The sequence below is a fragment of the Paroedura picta genome, chromosome 1, assembly GCF_049243985.1.
Source record: "Paroedura picta isolate Pp20150507F chromosome 1, Ppicta_v3.0, whole genome shotgun sequence".
NCBI classification, from domain to species: domain Eukaryota; kingdom Metazoa; phylum Chordata; class Lepidosauria; order Squamata; family Gekkonidae; genus Paroedura; species Paroedura picta.
The window spans coordinates 4,248,455-4,262,162 of record NC_135369.1 but is presented as its reverse complement, the minus strand read 5'-3'; the positions used below and the strand labels follow the sequence as shown (position 1 = coordinate 4,262,162).

The following is a 13,708-nucleotide window of genomic DNA, read 5'->3' as shown; positions in this document are numbered from 1 at the left end:
AGAGTGGGGCGCTACCAGGGGTTGGATCTGCTCCCAGTGTTTCTTAACATCCAAGTCCATGGGACGCGTCTTCACCGTGGCTTCCCCCCCGGGAGCGCACTTCCCATCTAGTTGGGTGATTGGCAGGGGTTCCCCCAAAGGCACCTTGCCCACCCCCAGAGTCTCGGCCAGTGCTGGGCTTACTAAGGATTGGGTGCACCCTGAATCCACAATACACCGGACCCCCACCTTCTTCCCGGACTTGGGATTGGAGAGAGTGGCAGGTAGTAGTATCAAGGGGGAATCACTCACCACGCGTTTGCCCCTATTGGCGGCCTGCTGGCGGGGCGCCTTTACAGCAGACCGTCTTCGTTTCCCGACTGCTCCTCAGCTTGATCCTCGCCATCCTGACCACTGCCCTCCTCCGAGTCTTCCACTGTTGATGCTGCGACCACCGGCACCAGCAGAGACTTGGCACTTTTCTTCGGGGCGGTTTTCTTGGCGGGTTGGGCTTTCGCCGGGGGGCTGCCAGTAGCTTTCGACCCGGTCACCGTTTTTGAGGGGCATTGAGCGAGGAAGTGACTGGCTTGGCCACATCCCAAGCACAGCCCTTTCTCCATGCGCCGAGTGCGCTCAGTCGGCTCCAACTTTGCTCTCGGCTTGGCTTTCGCGGGGGTAGAGGTTTTCGCTCCGGCTTTCCCCGCCAGACCCTGGAACACCGCAGCCCTCTCCAGACGATTCTCCATCTCTCCGGCCAGTTGGATCCATCCGTCGACCGTGAGAGGGTCGTCTAACAGGAGGCATTTGCTGGACAAGTCGGGCGAGAGACCCCCCACGAACGCTAGCACGCGTTGGGGCTCGGTCCAGTCCGGCACCGAGGAGGCAAGCTCTTTGAATTCTCTGGCGTACTCGACCACCGACAATTTCCCTTGCTTCAGGGCTTTGAGCTTTTTCTCCGCAGTCTCCCTCTCAAACGGTTCCACGTACATCTGGCGCATGGAACGCAGGAAATGATTATAATTGCGGATGGCCCGTGGGTTGTAACGGTACAAGTCCAGGAACCACTTTGCAGCCTTGCCCTCCAGGGCTTCCCCCACAAACCGGACGCGCTCGGCGTCATCATGAAAAGTGAACCCCATGTCCATCATGTAGGCTTGGAGATGCACCAGAAACGTGGGAAAGGCTGCGGGGTCCCCCGAAAACTTAGCCTTGAATTTGTAGGTGTTCCGCATTTCCACTCCTCGGAGGTGAGGAGGTAGGCGTCCCTGACCCCAATCCGCCGGGGCCGGGATTCTCGCCCCACGGCCGATGCCTCGACCCAATCCTGCCGCCGCTCTCGCCACCGCTGCAGCCCTTGCTGCTTCCGCAGCTCGCGCGGCCGCCGCCGCTGCCTCTCGTGCCGCCGCCGCCGCCGCTTCGGCTCCCGCAACGTTCGCTGCCGCCGCCGCTGCTCCGTCCGCTGCTCCCGCGCCGTCCGCCGCTCCGGCTCCTTCCGCCGCTCCGCCGCCCCCGGCGCCATCGCGATCCTCGTCTTCGTCCTCCCTCTGTGCCCTTGCCAGGGCCGCCGCCTCGGCCTCCGCAGCTGCTTGCATCGCGGCCGTCTCGCGTTCCCGCAGGGTGAGCAGACCTCCCGATCTCCGACCACTGGGTTCGCGTGCCCCTCCGCCGTGCACCTCTCGCAGCAGGCGTTGTGTTCGGCGTTGCTCCTCCGGATCCAACCGACCCGAGAGGTCCTGCAGCCAGTTGGTCACCCTGTCCAGCTTGTACTGCAGGTCCTGTGTCTCACCGGCGGGCTCCAGCCCATAGCTAGGCATTCCAAGATGATCCGGCCACTGCTCGTCCCCAGTTGGTCGGTCATACTTCGATAAACGCCTGCGTTCGGTGACGTGCCTTTCCAAAAAATCCTTGGGCCCAGGAGTTGCTCCTGTCACGGCCCTGAGCATGCCCGAGCTGTACGGTCCCACACCGGCACCGTCGCCCTGGGAGAGGTCCCAATCCAGGCCCTCTCCTTGCTCTGTGAAAGTATTTCCTTCGCCCTGCATGTTGGCAGGTGAAAGGAGTTGTGAGATTTGACTTAATGTCAAACGTACAGGAAACTCACAACAAACTTCTTAATGAAGAGTTTTATTGATTAGTACCGTACGCAAGAGACTGAGAAGTCAAATCTGACCAGAGGCCAGATTTGCCCCAGCTTATCAATACATTTCTCCCGCCCAAAACTTGACAGTTCCCAAGGGAGGGGGCAGGAGAGAAAAGACATATGTGTAACATAAACAGGATTTCATTCTCACAACCTTGAAGAGGTGACAACAATCCCTTGAGCCCACAACAAGATAAGGTTAACATAACATCACTACTCATTTTTATAGCTAGAAAAACTACAAGGCCTGGAGCAAGCAGGCGCCAGGTCCAATAAAGTAATATAACTGACATGGAGGAACTCAGGCTAATTTATGACAGAGATTCTACAATCCTGACACTCAGAGCTGAAGGGCCATTGCACTGGTTCCTGGTCGCATGTCCGGTTCATCAGAGACTGCCTTCTCCATTAGCATCTCTGTACCTGGCTGTGGGTTTGAATCTAGTGTACTGTCTGCCCTTTCCTCTGAGGCCTGTTCCTTTTCTTTATCACTTGACTCTATTAGAGTTGGCTGGTCTCCTTTGCTCATTCACCAGCACCTGAAGGCACAAACCATGAATTGTCAAAGATGTTAATGGCTGGAGTCAAAAGTTTTTGTGGGTTTTCCGGGTTATGTGGCCATGGTCTGGTAGTTTAACCTCTGATGTTTCAGCAGTAACTCTGTATGGCATCTTCAGGACTAGGACATAGCAAGGTAGCAATCTCTTCATGCCATAGTGTGGAGTGTGTAAACAGTTGCTGGGCATTTTATTTTATTTACTTCTTGGGCGATGGGGGGACACATCACATTCCTATCAATCTCCCAAGGGATGGACTGGAACCAGGAAGTCGTTTTCCAGTGTCTCGATAGCATTCATTATAAAGTTTTAGTTATTCCAAATGATCATGTTGTCTCCCCTACCAAGTAAGATCATCTAAGAGGTGGCCAAGGTATTATCAACAATACTAAGGGTAAATCATATCTGAACCCCATATTGGCTAAATAACACATTTTCTTTGTCTAGCAACCCTCGATTTCCATGGTGGTTTCTGATTCAAGCACTACTTAGGGCATATCAACATCCTAGACCTCTTTATCTCGATGTTTTGGGTCAGGTATGTTGACACATTGCTCTCTCCTAATTTCATGAAATTTGAAGCAGCCATGGCAGTCAAAGTTCCCAGCCCAGTGCCTAAAACTTCCATGAGGATTTTGTGTTGTGTTCTGGCTGCCACTCTTGGGAAAGAGAGCCTGTCTGAATCCTTGGGGAGCTGCTACCAGTCAAAGGAGGTGGTGCTGAACAAGACATGTCTTTCATGGGAGCAGACAACATGGTGCAGCAGTTAAAGAATTCTAACTTGGATATGACCATCTCAGATTTGAATCCCCACTCATGCCACAGAAGCCTGTTGGGTGACTTTGGGCCAGTCAAATATTTTGCACCTAACCTACCTCACAGGGCTGTTGTGTTATTAAAATAAAGAACAGAACTGTGTAAGGTTTTCTATATCCCATTAGGCAGAAAGGAAAGGTATAGGAATACAGCAGGGCCACAGGATATGTAGGAAGGGAAGATAGTTGAGAAATAAAAATGAGAATCCCTATTGGATTAGGGCAATGCCCCAGTCCAACACTGGCCCATCAAGTCCAACATCCAGATGGCAAAACCCAGTGGAATTTCCTGTGTTGCACATTGAGGTTAACTAGCTGACCCTAGAACTCCCTTCTGGCTCTCTTTGTGCATAAAAAGTAGGCTAATAAATTACTGCATTCCCATGGAGTGAGGCCTTACCTTTACCCAGGTCAGCTGGGTTGAACCCGTTGGTGAAGAATTTCGACACCCCCAGTTCGCTGCTTATCATGACATTGTGCCTTGACTTGTATGAGAAATCATACCCCATAGGAGCTGCTTGCGTGGGTCTCTCCCAGTTCCCCTTCACTTCAAAGGTCTCCGCATCCAGAAGGGCAAAGCCACCTGGCAGATAGAACAAGATCCGTGCTCAGAAAGGTGCACCCCATCCTAAACTCCTTGCCAAAGGGGTGGGGTGAAAATGAAATTGGAGGCATCTAGAAGTTTATTTTTCTGTGTATTGGCAGGTGCATAGATCTCAGCAATTAATCTGTTCATTGAATCACCCTAAAACAAGCAACCTCAAGCAACCAAGGTCAATGCCTGGATTAAAATGGTTAGTCCTTTCAAATTCAGTGTGTGAGTTGAGTGCCCACAAGTTGTTTCCGACTTAGGACAACAGTATCAGTAGATGCCCTCCAAAGTGTCCTATAAGGGCGAGCTTTGCTCAGGTCTTAAACAATGAGGGCTGTATCTTCCCTGATTGACTCAATCCATCTCAACACTCCATCTGGAATTAAGGATCAAACATGCATTAAGCATCAAGGAAATTAAGCAGAAAACATTTCCCTGGGTTAAGGGCTGCCCTTGATTCCCACACGCTTTCATGCATCCTTTTGGAAACAAACCACAACAAATTAAGAGTCCAGGGGCCCCTTTAAGACCAACAAAGTTTTATTTGTTAATTTGCTGCTCTTAAAGGTGACACTGGCCTCTTAATTTGTTCTGCTGCTTCAGACCAACATAGGGATCCTGGGATGAAGAAAAAAAGAAATAAAATGGACAAAACAAAGTCCATCCACTAGAGTTTCCTTAACTGAGAGACAGATAAATGGATCCAATTTTGAAGAAGAAGAAGAGTTGGTTCTTATATGCCGCTTTTCTCTACCCAAAGGAGACTCAAAGCGGCTTACAGTCGCCTTCCCATTCCTCTCCCCACAACAGACACCCTGCGGGGTGGGTGAGGCTGAGAGATCCCTGATATTGTTGCTCGGTCAGAACAGTTTTATCAGTGCCGTGGCGAGCCCAAGGTCACCCAGCTGGATGCATGTGGGGGAGTGCAGAATCGAATCCGGCATGCCAGATTAGAAGTCCTCCTAACCACTACACCTGATCAAATAATTTGATATTTTCCAGAGACCAGAGGTCCCCTTCCTGTTTGTGGGCATGTTTTGGAATTCTGACACAGCCTGGTGGGCATAGCAACAAGATGTCTGCCACAAAATGGTTGTCATGAACCCTGGTTCCTGACTCGAGTTTCACCTGAGTTCTCCCAGAGATTCCCGAGCGGGTGTCATAAAGCCATGAATCTCCTGTTGGCCCCTGTCCTCCCATGCATATCAAAGTGTCTCACTGCCAGAACACCTTATCTCATCCTGCTCGCCATGACTTTGCTAGAAGCTGCGAAGTATCAACACTAGTAACATTTTAGATCAAAGCAGGGACGAGATGGCCCTGCTGAGAACCAGTGTACTTTCCCGCCTTTGCATCCCTCTTCCCCCCTCCTTTATTTGGTCTTCTTGATCTTCTGTATAAGTACCCCTTGGGGGGCTTTTGATCCTTTTTCTCTGCCAAGACATTTGTTCACCGAACTTTGCCTGTAGATGCCTTTGTCTGGAATGCCATTAGCTAGGAGTCGCTGCGGTTAATATGACCTTATACTCTGTCCAAGAGACAAGTATTTGTCCCTTGACAAAGCCAGCAGGTGAAACACGTTGGGACTTATATGAACTAAGAATTTAAAAACATCTGAAACTGTAGAGAGACGACTCTATTTGGATTTATTATTGCCATATTGGTGTCCCAGTGCATCTGTACTCACATTTGTTTCTTCACTGGAACCCACCCCTCCCAGTTCATTCATTTTTGGTTCCCGAAAATGGCAGCCTTAGGAGGCAGAGTTCTTTAAACTAGGAGTCCTCCACCTTTCTGAGCCCATGGGCACATTTTGGAATTCTGACCCAGACTGGTGGACACAGTGATCAAATGGCTGCCACAAAATGGCAGCTACCAGAAGTGGAGCCAACCACCCAATGGCCACCACAGCTTCCCTTCAGTCCCACCATGCAGGTCCTTGGGCTGGCGTGGCAGCTGTGTCCAAAGCCACATTTTTAAAAACTCTGCACCACTAATCACAACAATAATGATTTAGAAGCCCACCTGGCCCCATTGAGTTTCTAAAAGCACTTGGAGGGCTCCAGAAAAAATGACAGTGGGAAACATTGTTCTTTCAGGCACTGTATCAGGGACCCCTGCTCTAGACCACCTCTGCTGAAATTCCACACAAGAATTCATTTGGTGACATACCTTTTCCATTGCCCCGTGAGTCCCCCACAGCACTGATCATGATTTCCCCACTGCTCAGGCAGCGAGGGGTGTGTAGGAAAGACAGGTCACATTTCTGGAAAATTTCTGTTTGTTCAATCACCTGTGAAGAGAAAGGGAAAGAACATTTTCAATAAGGTTACTTTGAGCTGATGCTTGGTGTTTTTCCCCCCTCACAATCTAGTCGTCTAAAACCATGAAGGGTAGACAAATATAGTTGGTACTTTGGAACGTGTCCAGAGGAGGTCAACAAAGATGGTGAGGGGTTTGGAGACCAAGACGTATGAAGAAAGGTTGGGGGAGCTTGGTCTGTTTATAGCCTGGAGAGGAGACGACTGAGAGGGGATCTGATCACCATCTTCAAGTATTTAAAAGGCTGCCAAGTAGAGGATAAAGCAGAGCTGTTCTCTCTTGCCCCGGAGGGATGGACCAGAACCAATGGGATGGAATTAATTCAAAAGAAAATCCATCTAAACATCCGGAATAAGTTCCTGACAGTTAGAGTGGTTTCTTAGTGGAACAGGCTTTCTTGGGCAGTGGTGGGTTCTCTGAAAATGTTTAAACAGAGGCTAGATAGCCATCTGATGGAGAGGCTGATTCGGTGAAGGGAAAGAGGTGGCAGGTTACAGTAGATGAGCGATTGAGATATGAGTGTCCTACATAGTGCAGGGGGTTGGACTAGATGACCCATGAGGTCCCTTCCAAATGTATTATTCTATGATTCTATGATTCTATAGCTATGTTGGTCTACAGATGAAGCCGTCACACTTCAGAGATAAACAAGATTTTCAGGTATGACCTTTTGAGAGACAAAGCTCCCCTCGGATCTACGAATAGCTATCAGATGCTATGGTGTAATTCTCTAAAATTCACGCCTTGAAACTCTCATTGGCCTCTTAGATTTTGCTGGACTTGGAAAAATGAAATGTCACATCCAGAGGCATGTAGTGATCTGTGGTTTGTTGCCTTCCATCTGCTTCTGTAGTGCTTGAACAGAAAATTTGGAATTTTACACCATTCTATCTTGCCTCCGACCACCATGTCTTCCAAGAGGAACTGACAGAAATGTGATTCCTCCCTCAGTCTTTCTTGTTCCCATGATTCTATCCTGAACTACATCTTTCAGAGAAGCGTAAGACCTGTAAGTTTTCAGAGTAGAAGTTTTTGTTCATCTGGACTACTGCAAGTGGCTCTACATGGAGCTTTCCTGGAAGAGTGTGTTGAATCTTGAACTAGCACTCAAGCAGTACACTTGGTTGGAAGTAGCACCTGGCAGCATGTGACCCCCCCCCCCCCAAATTACAAAAACGACACTGGCTACTGATCTATCTCTGACCCTACTTCAAGGTGTTGTTTTTGACCATTGAAGACCTCATGGGCTTGGGGCTGGGGTATCTGAAGATTCATCTTCTCCAATACGGTCTTCCCTAGAAATGTAGATCACAGGAATTGGCCCTTCCAATTGCTCAGCCAATCAAAGAAACAAATAATACATATTTTGATATCCTGTCTTTCTTGTTAGGCTCAGGCTGGGTATTAGAGTCTAAAACACAATAATTTTAAAATTACATTTTATATGAAACAATTCATAGACCGTTTATGCACTGGGAACTTCACTGCCCCATCCCCCTATCAGGAGCACAGATAGGGGGTAGATGAGGTGCACCAGTCCAAATGCTCCCCCATATGGGTGCAGGAAGAAGTGGGGCAACCTGCCATGACTAAAACTCCAGCCTGCAGCACAGCATGAAACCTCCAGTGCATAAACGGTCATAGTGTTCATCTGCCAACTAATTCAATATTAAATGTTAAGGAGGGTATTCTTATTTTGGTGTTGCATTTTGCAAAAGCTCATCTGGTATATTCTATAGAATTATAGAATCATAGAGTTGGAAGGGGCCACACAGGCCATCTAGTCCAACCCCCTGCTCAACGCAGGATCAGCCCAAAGCATCCTAAAGCATCCAAGAAAAGTGTGTATCCAACCTTTGCTTGAAGACTGCCAGTGAGGAGGAGCTCACCACCTCCTTAGGCAGCCTATTCCACTGCTGAACTACTCTGACTGTGAAAAAATTTTTCCTGATATCTAGCCTATATCGTTGTACTTGAAGTTTAAACCCATTACTGCGTGTCCTCTCCTCTGCAGCCAACAGAAACAGCATCCTGCCCTCCTCCAAGTGACAACCTTTCAAATACTTAAAGAGGGCTATCATGTCCCCTCTAAACCTCCTTTTCTCCAGGCTGAACATTCCCAAGTCCCTCAACCTATCTTCATAGGGCTTGGTCCCTTGGCCCCAGATCATCTTCGTCGCTCTCCTCTGTACCCTTTCAATTTTATCGACGTCCTTCTTGAAGTGAGGCCTCCAGAACTGCACACAGTACTCCAGGTGTGGTCTGACCAGTGCCGTATACAATGGGACTATGACATCTTGTGATTTTGATGTGATGCCTCTGTTGATACAGCCCAAAATGGCATTTGCCTTTTTTACCGCTGCATCACACTGCCTGCTCATGTTTAGTTTACAATCCACAAGTACTCCAAGGTCTTACATGTCTTATCCTACATGTCTTATCCATGTTTGCTAGCTGCTGTATGTCAAATAACACAACTGGGCTCAAATTTTGTTCCATGTCTACAAGCCAACCTGAGGGGTTGCCAGGTCAGTTGGTGGCACCAATTTAAAATGGGAGTCCTGTGGCAGCTTAAAGACTCACAAGATCTATACCAGCGGGCACTGTTATGGTCCCGAGCATAGAGCATCTAAATCCGAGCATCAGACACTTGAGCATGAATATCCAGGGGGATATATTTATATTTGAAATTAGAAGCAACAGGCAGCAACTTGTATAATGCTCCTCTCCTCTGCTCTGTTTATCCTCATCACAAGCAAGTGAGGTAGGATAGGCTGTGAGAACTTTCTGAAGCCCCCATGACCCCCTCCAGAAGCCCCATGACTTCCTCATCTGAGGGTTAGTTTGCCCTTCTCCAATAAAGATGTACCTTGTGGAGCCTGGGAGCTCTTGGGTCAGTCCCTGTGTCCACCACATAAATGCGAGAGGTGCCAAAGCAAGGAAATATGAGTTTGTTCCATTTCTTGGTGGTATCTCCAAAACTGCTGCTGCTGGCATTCCATCCAAAGCGGTGGAGTTCATCATGGATGTAAGGCATGGGAAGGCGGTGGATCACCTGTTGAGGAAAGCGGGAAGTTAGCTGCTCTCCAGTCCTCTTGTATTTTGCACGGAGCCAAATAAGACATTTTTAAAAACAACTCGTTTAGACCTCTGTATTATAGTACAATCGTTCTGCATTGAATATAGTCTGTTGAAAAACTATGTTGCAATGCTTTCTGCATGGAACAATTCATAGCCCTGCCCCCTGTAGTTTTGCCAACTCCGCTTTGTTCTCTAATGCAGTCCCTAATCTGCATAACCAAAGGAGCTTCTCTGCATGACTAATAGACCATCTGAGACAGGCAGGAGAGAAATGAATTGGTGAAAAGCTTCTTTCAGAAATAACACTTAATAGACGCTTAAAGCACCGAAGAGGCAGTTCACCATGCAGAGCAAAATCAGTTTTGCAGAGTAAATTCACTCTCCTTTGCTGAGATCAGAAAAACCATGATGTTTTTAGTGTGTTTTCACCAGCTTTTCCATCATGCAAAAGAAGCCCTGGCATCCTGACCGTGGTGCCTCTGAACACCATAGCCCCTGCCAACATGTTTACTGGTACCTGTAAAGTGTTTTTAGAAAGTGAGTGGGACCGGGTAGGAATTTTGACCAGAAAGGTTTCTGATTGGCCACTGGAGATTTCATTGGCTGTCCAGATTTGCGAAAAAAAATTGATTTGGCAGCAGCTGCCCCTACAGCCTACAATCAGCACATTGTGACTAAAGGTTGTGGCTCTGTTCCCCAATATGTGTCAGAATTCCAAAGGTACCAAAAAAGCCAGGAAGAAGCATTGTATCAACGGTTCTGTCCATAAAATGCTAACTTGTCTCTGGGTACTACAGGGAAGGGAGAGGGGGTGTGACCCTTCAACCTCTGCTCGGATTCTCTATTCAGAACTGGACTTCTTGCTTTCTTCTTAGCAGGCGGGAGGGAGGAACACGAGTTGTGAAAGGTCACGGCCGTTTCTCACTCAGACTGGTAACAAAACAGGGAAGAGGTTTTGAAAAAACACAACAAAATGGGAGTTCAATGGATTAAGCCCTCTCTCCCTTCGCTGCATGGCCTTGAGGCAAATTGAGGCTGCACAGTTGGCACTTCATGGACACAGCAAAACGTGTCTGAGACCTCGTAGCCTTTTAACTGGAGGTGACTGTCAGGGACTGAATCAGGGACTTTCTGCATGGAAAACAGATTCTGCACCACTTAAGCATAGCAGGAAGATGCTAATAAAATAACGGGGTAAAATGGAAATAGAGCTTCAGTTTAATAGAGTATATAAAGTATGCAGTTATTAGTTACCTTTCTGGATGAGGCACAGATTCAGACTCACAGTGCTTATAGGTTTAAAACATAGTAATAGTCACTGGAAAAGATTATTTGCAGAAATTTATTCATGTGCTTCAGTCTCCTTACTGAAGCAGATCATGAAATCTTAAAGAGCAATTAGAAAAGCAGCACATTGCAAGGCTCTCGGGGCTAGGCTGCAGACAGACTACATGCCTCACATCAGCAGACAGAAAGATCTAAGCCTAATGCTGCTCCTTGCTTCACCAAAGGGACACACACAGTGATCTGCACTTCCTAAGAAAGGAAATGGGTGGGAGCCCATGTTAAACAAAGGCATCTCTGGGGGAGATGCTGGAGATTTGCAACTGCTCATGGCTGCAATTCCCAGAACTGACCACCTGGTACCACTAGTGAGCACACAGGTGTTGCTTAGCTGCATAAACAGTTTAACAACAGGCCTTCAGAGCAGACTTCACTAAATTACTTGCTGACTGCAATTCCAACAGAAGCAACAGAAGAAGAAGTGGGGGAAAAACTATATTCAGCCTATCTAGATTTCTTGACAGTTCCTAAATATAGGAAAACCTTTATGCTTAACCTCCATTCCCATGGCAGAAATGCACGGATGCTGTGAAAAGATCCAGGGGCTGAAAGGTGTTGTAGTTGTGATACAGAATGCATAGACTTCTTCTTTACTGGACTGTCCCAAATTCTATGAATGCAGAAAAATGCCCCCCTCTCCCTTTTAGAATCATAGAATCATAGAATCACAGAATCATAGAGTTGGAAGGGGCCATACAGGCCATCTAGTCCAACCCCCTGCTCAACACAGGATCAGCCCTAAGCATTCTAAAGGATACGGTTTGTTGTTGTTGTTGTTGTTGTTGTTATTATTATTATTTTGATTTATTTCCCACCACTCCCAAATGGCTCGTGGCGGGTTACAGTGTCTTAAAACCCCATTAAAACTCCCATTAAAAGACTTTAAAATGTCACAGCATGGCGGCACAATAATAAGATCCCCTTCCTACCCCCCTTCCTAAAAAAGGGGGGGGTGGAGGAGAAGGAGGTCAACGATGTTCAAGAAGAAGCCCGAGGGAGAGCAGTCGATGTACCCCAGCAGCCCCAGCCTCAACCATAGACCTGGCGGAAGAGCTCCGTCTTGCAGGCCCTGCGGAACGTTGAAAGGTCCCGCAGGGCCCGCAGCTCTCCCGGGAGCTCATTCCACCAGGTGGGGGCCAGGACCGAAAAGGCCCTGGCCCTGGCCCTGGTCGAGGCTAGGCTGGCCTGGCTTGGGATGCCACCCCCTCCCCAGTTGGGCGGCGGGCGCAACAGGAGGAACTGTATTAAAGGGTCGCAGCATTAGGACGGTTGAGAACCACTGATCTAGGAGTTTCATCATGTAACATTTTAAAATTAGAAGCTCCTTTATGAGCTGTAGGAAGATATTTACCTTATTAATTTTTTATTCAAGTTCCTTATTCTGGTAGTTCTAGTAAATAGTTTGTGATACTTTAATACTGCTTGTGTGGTCTGATTATTGATTATACACCTATATCGTCTCTCAGGCTCTCATCCTACTTATTGATTTGATTGCATTTATATACTGCCCTCCCTTGTGGCTCAGAGCAGTTTACAGAGAACAGGAATCGCGTAACAGAATACGATACAATAATGTTTCAGTAACTAGTTGTGCACATGTTTCAATACAAAATTCAATGCAAAGTTTTCCTCTGAGGGGTGGAATTGCAAAGTAAAACATTCCCAGATAGAAAGATCTCAGATCGGAACCTTGCAATAAGTTGGAGATTTTGGATCTATGTCCACCGTAGCCAGGTAGTCGGGCGCTTCTGTGCCAGTTCCAGTACCGGTGCCGGATAGGATACTGTTAACATACATGAGTTTCTCTCTGGGACCTGGGAAAGCAAAGAGGAGATTTAGCAACCCTTTGATGGGACTGTTGGGAAAGCAGATACAACTCTCTTGATGCAAGGCCCTCTCTCATTTTTTTTCTTTCAATCAAAGATTAGTTTAATAATCTTTAACCTCTCCTGCGGAGCGGATTAATAATAGAGTAAGGGCCCTGAGGGCGGGCCCAGTCCGGGATGAGGAAGGGTGCCCATTGGCCCCTTCCCCTGGACTGACAAGCAAAGCACCTCCTGATTGGGCCCTCTGCTTGTCAGTCCAGCTCCAAACTGCTGAACAACAGCTGCACACAGCGCAGCTGCTGATTGGCTGTTTGGCCTGGCAAACACCAATTGGGAGCTGTGAAGGGCTTCCCAACCCGCCCGATCCCCCCATGAGGGCAAACCTTCCCCCCACAGTGGCCATTGCTCTGCTGGCTGCCGAGAAGGAAGGTAGGCCTGCAGCTCCCCGTGCCTTCCCACAACCGGGGGAGCAAAAAGGATTCTGTGGGCCCGGGGACGGCGCAACGTTTTATTCCTTGGGGATTGTAAGACAAATATAAGTTTTCAAGGCAAGTGGTTCACCATACAATGCCCGATACCCAAAGGACTTCACATGCTAAATTCATAACAACAACAACAACAACAACAACAAAACCCTTCTCTAGAAAGCACCTTTGGGCCGAGGCTCAAGCAGACTTGGTGCTCCTGCAACTCCCAAAGAAGAATCTTTGAGGGCTTCTGAAGGCAGATTCCGAAGGGCTTACCTGTCATGGCATCCAGAGGGGTTGCATACCTTGGCCCACTTCCACACCTGCAGTCCCCTGTGCCATTTAAAGCGGGGGAAGAGAAAAAAAAGAGGCTCATATTATTTCCAAAAAGGAATATAAGAACTGCTCTTAGACCATCTGTCCCTACTTTTCATCTCCAAAATTATAGCCACCTTTCTGGCTGCCAGAATTGGGTCCAATGGGATCATACCTTCCTCCTCCCCATTTGATAGCTTTCTCAAAGGACGACATTCCACCAGAATAAATTGTGATGGTCTGCGGACATGTCTTTAGTCTCGCCATCTG

At 48.0% G+C, this 13,708-nt stretch overlaps 1 protein-coding gene across 1 annotated transcript in view; it reads right to left on the bottom strand.

Moving 5' to 3' along the window:
* Positions 1-13,463, bottom strand: part of LOC143829430 (methanethiol oxidase-like) — a 28,883-nt gene extending 15,420 nt beyond the window's left edge. Inside the window, exons 1-5 of the mRNA XM_077320339.1 lie at positions 13,400-13,463; positions 12,520-12,644; positions 9,275-9,460; positions 6,256-6,376; positions 3,892-4,074 (exon numbers count right to left, since the gene is read on the bottom strand). Of these exons, the coding sequence (XP_077176454.1) occupies positions 3,892-4,074; positions 6,256-6,376; positions 9,275-9,460; positions 12,520-12,644; positions 13,400-13,406 (622 nt within the window). The 5' untranslated portion in view covers positions 13,407-13,463. The remainder of the gene's footprint in view (positions 1-3,891; positions 4,075-6,255; positions 6,377-9,274; positions 9,461-12,519; positions 12,645-13,399) is intronic.
* Between the last annotated feature and the right edge of the window lie 245 nt (positions 13,464-13,708).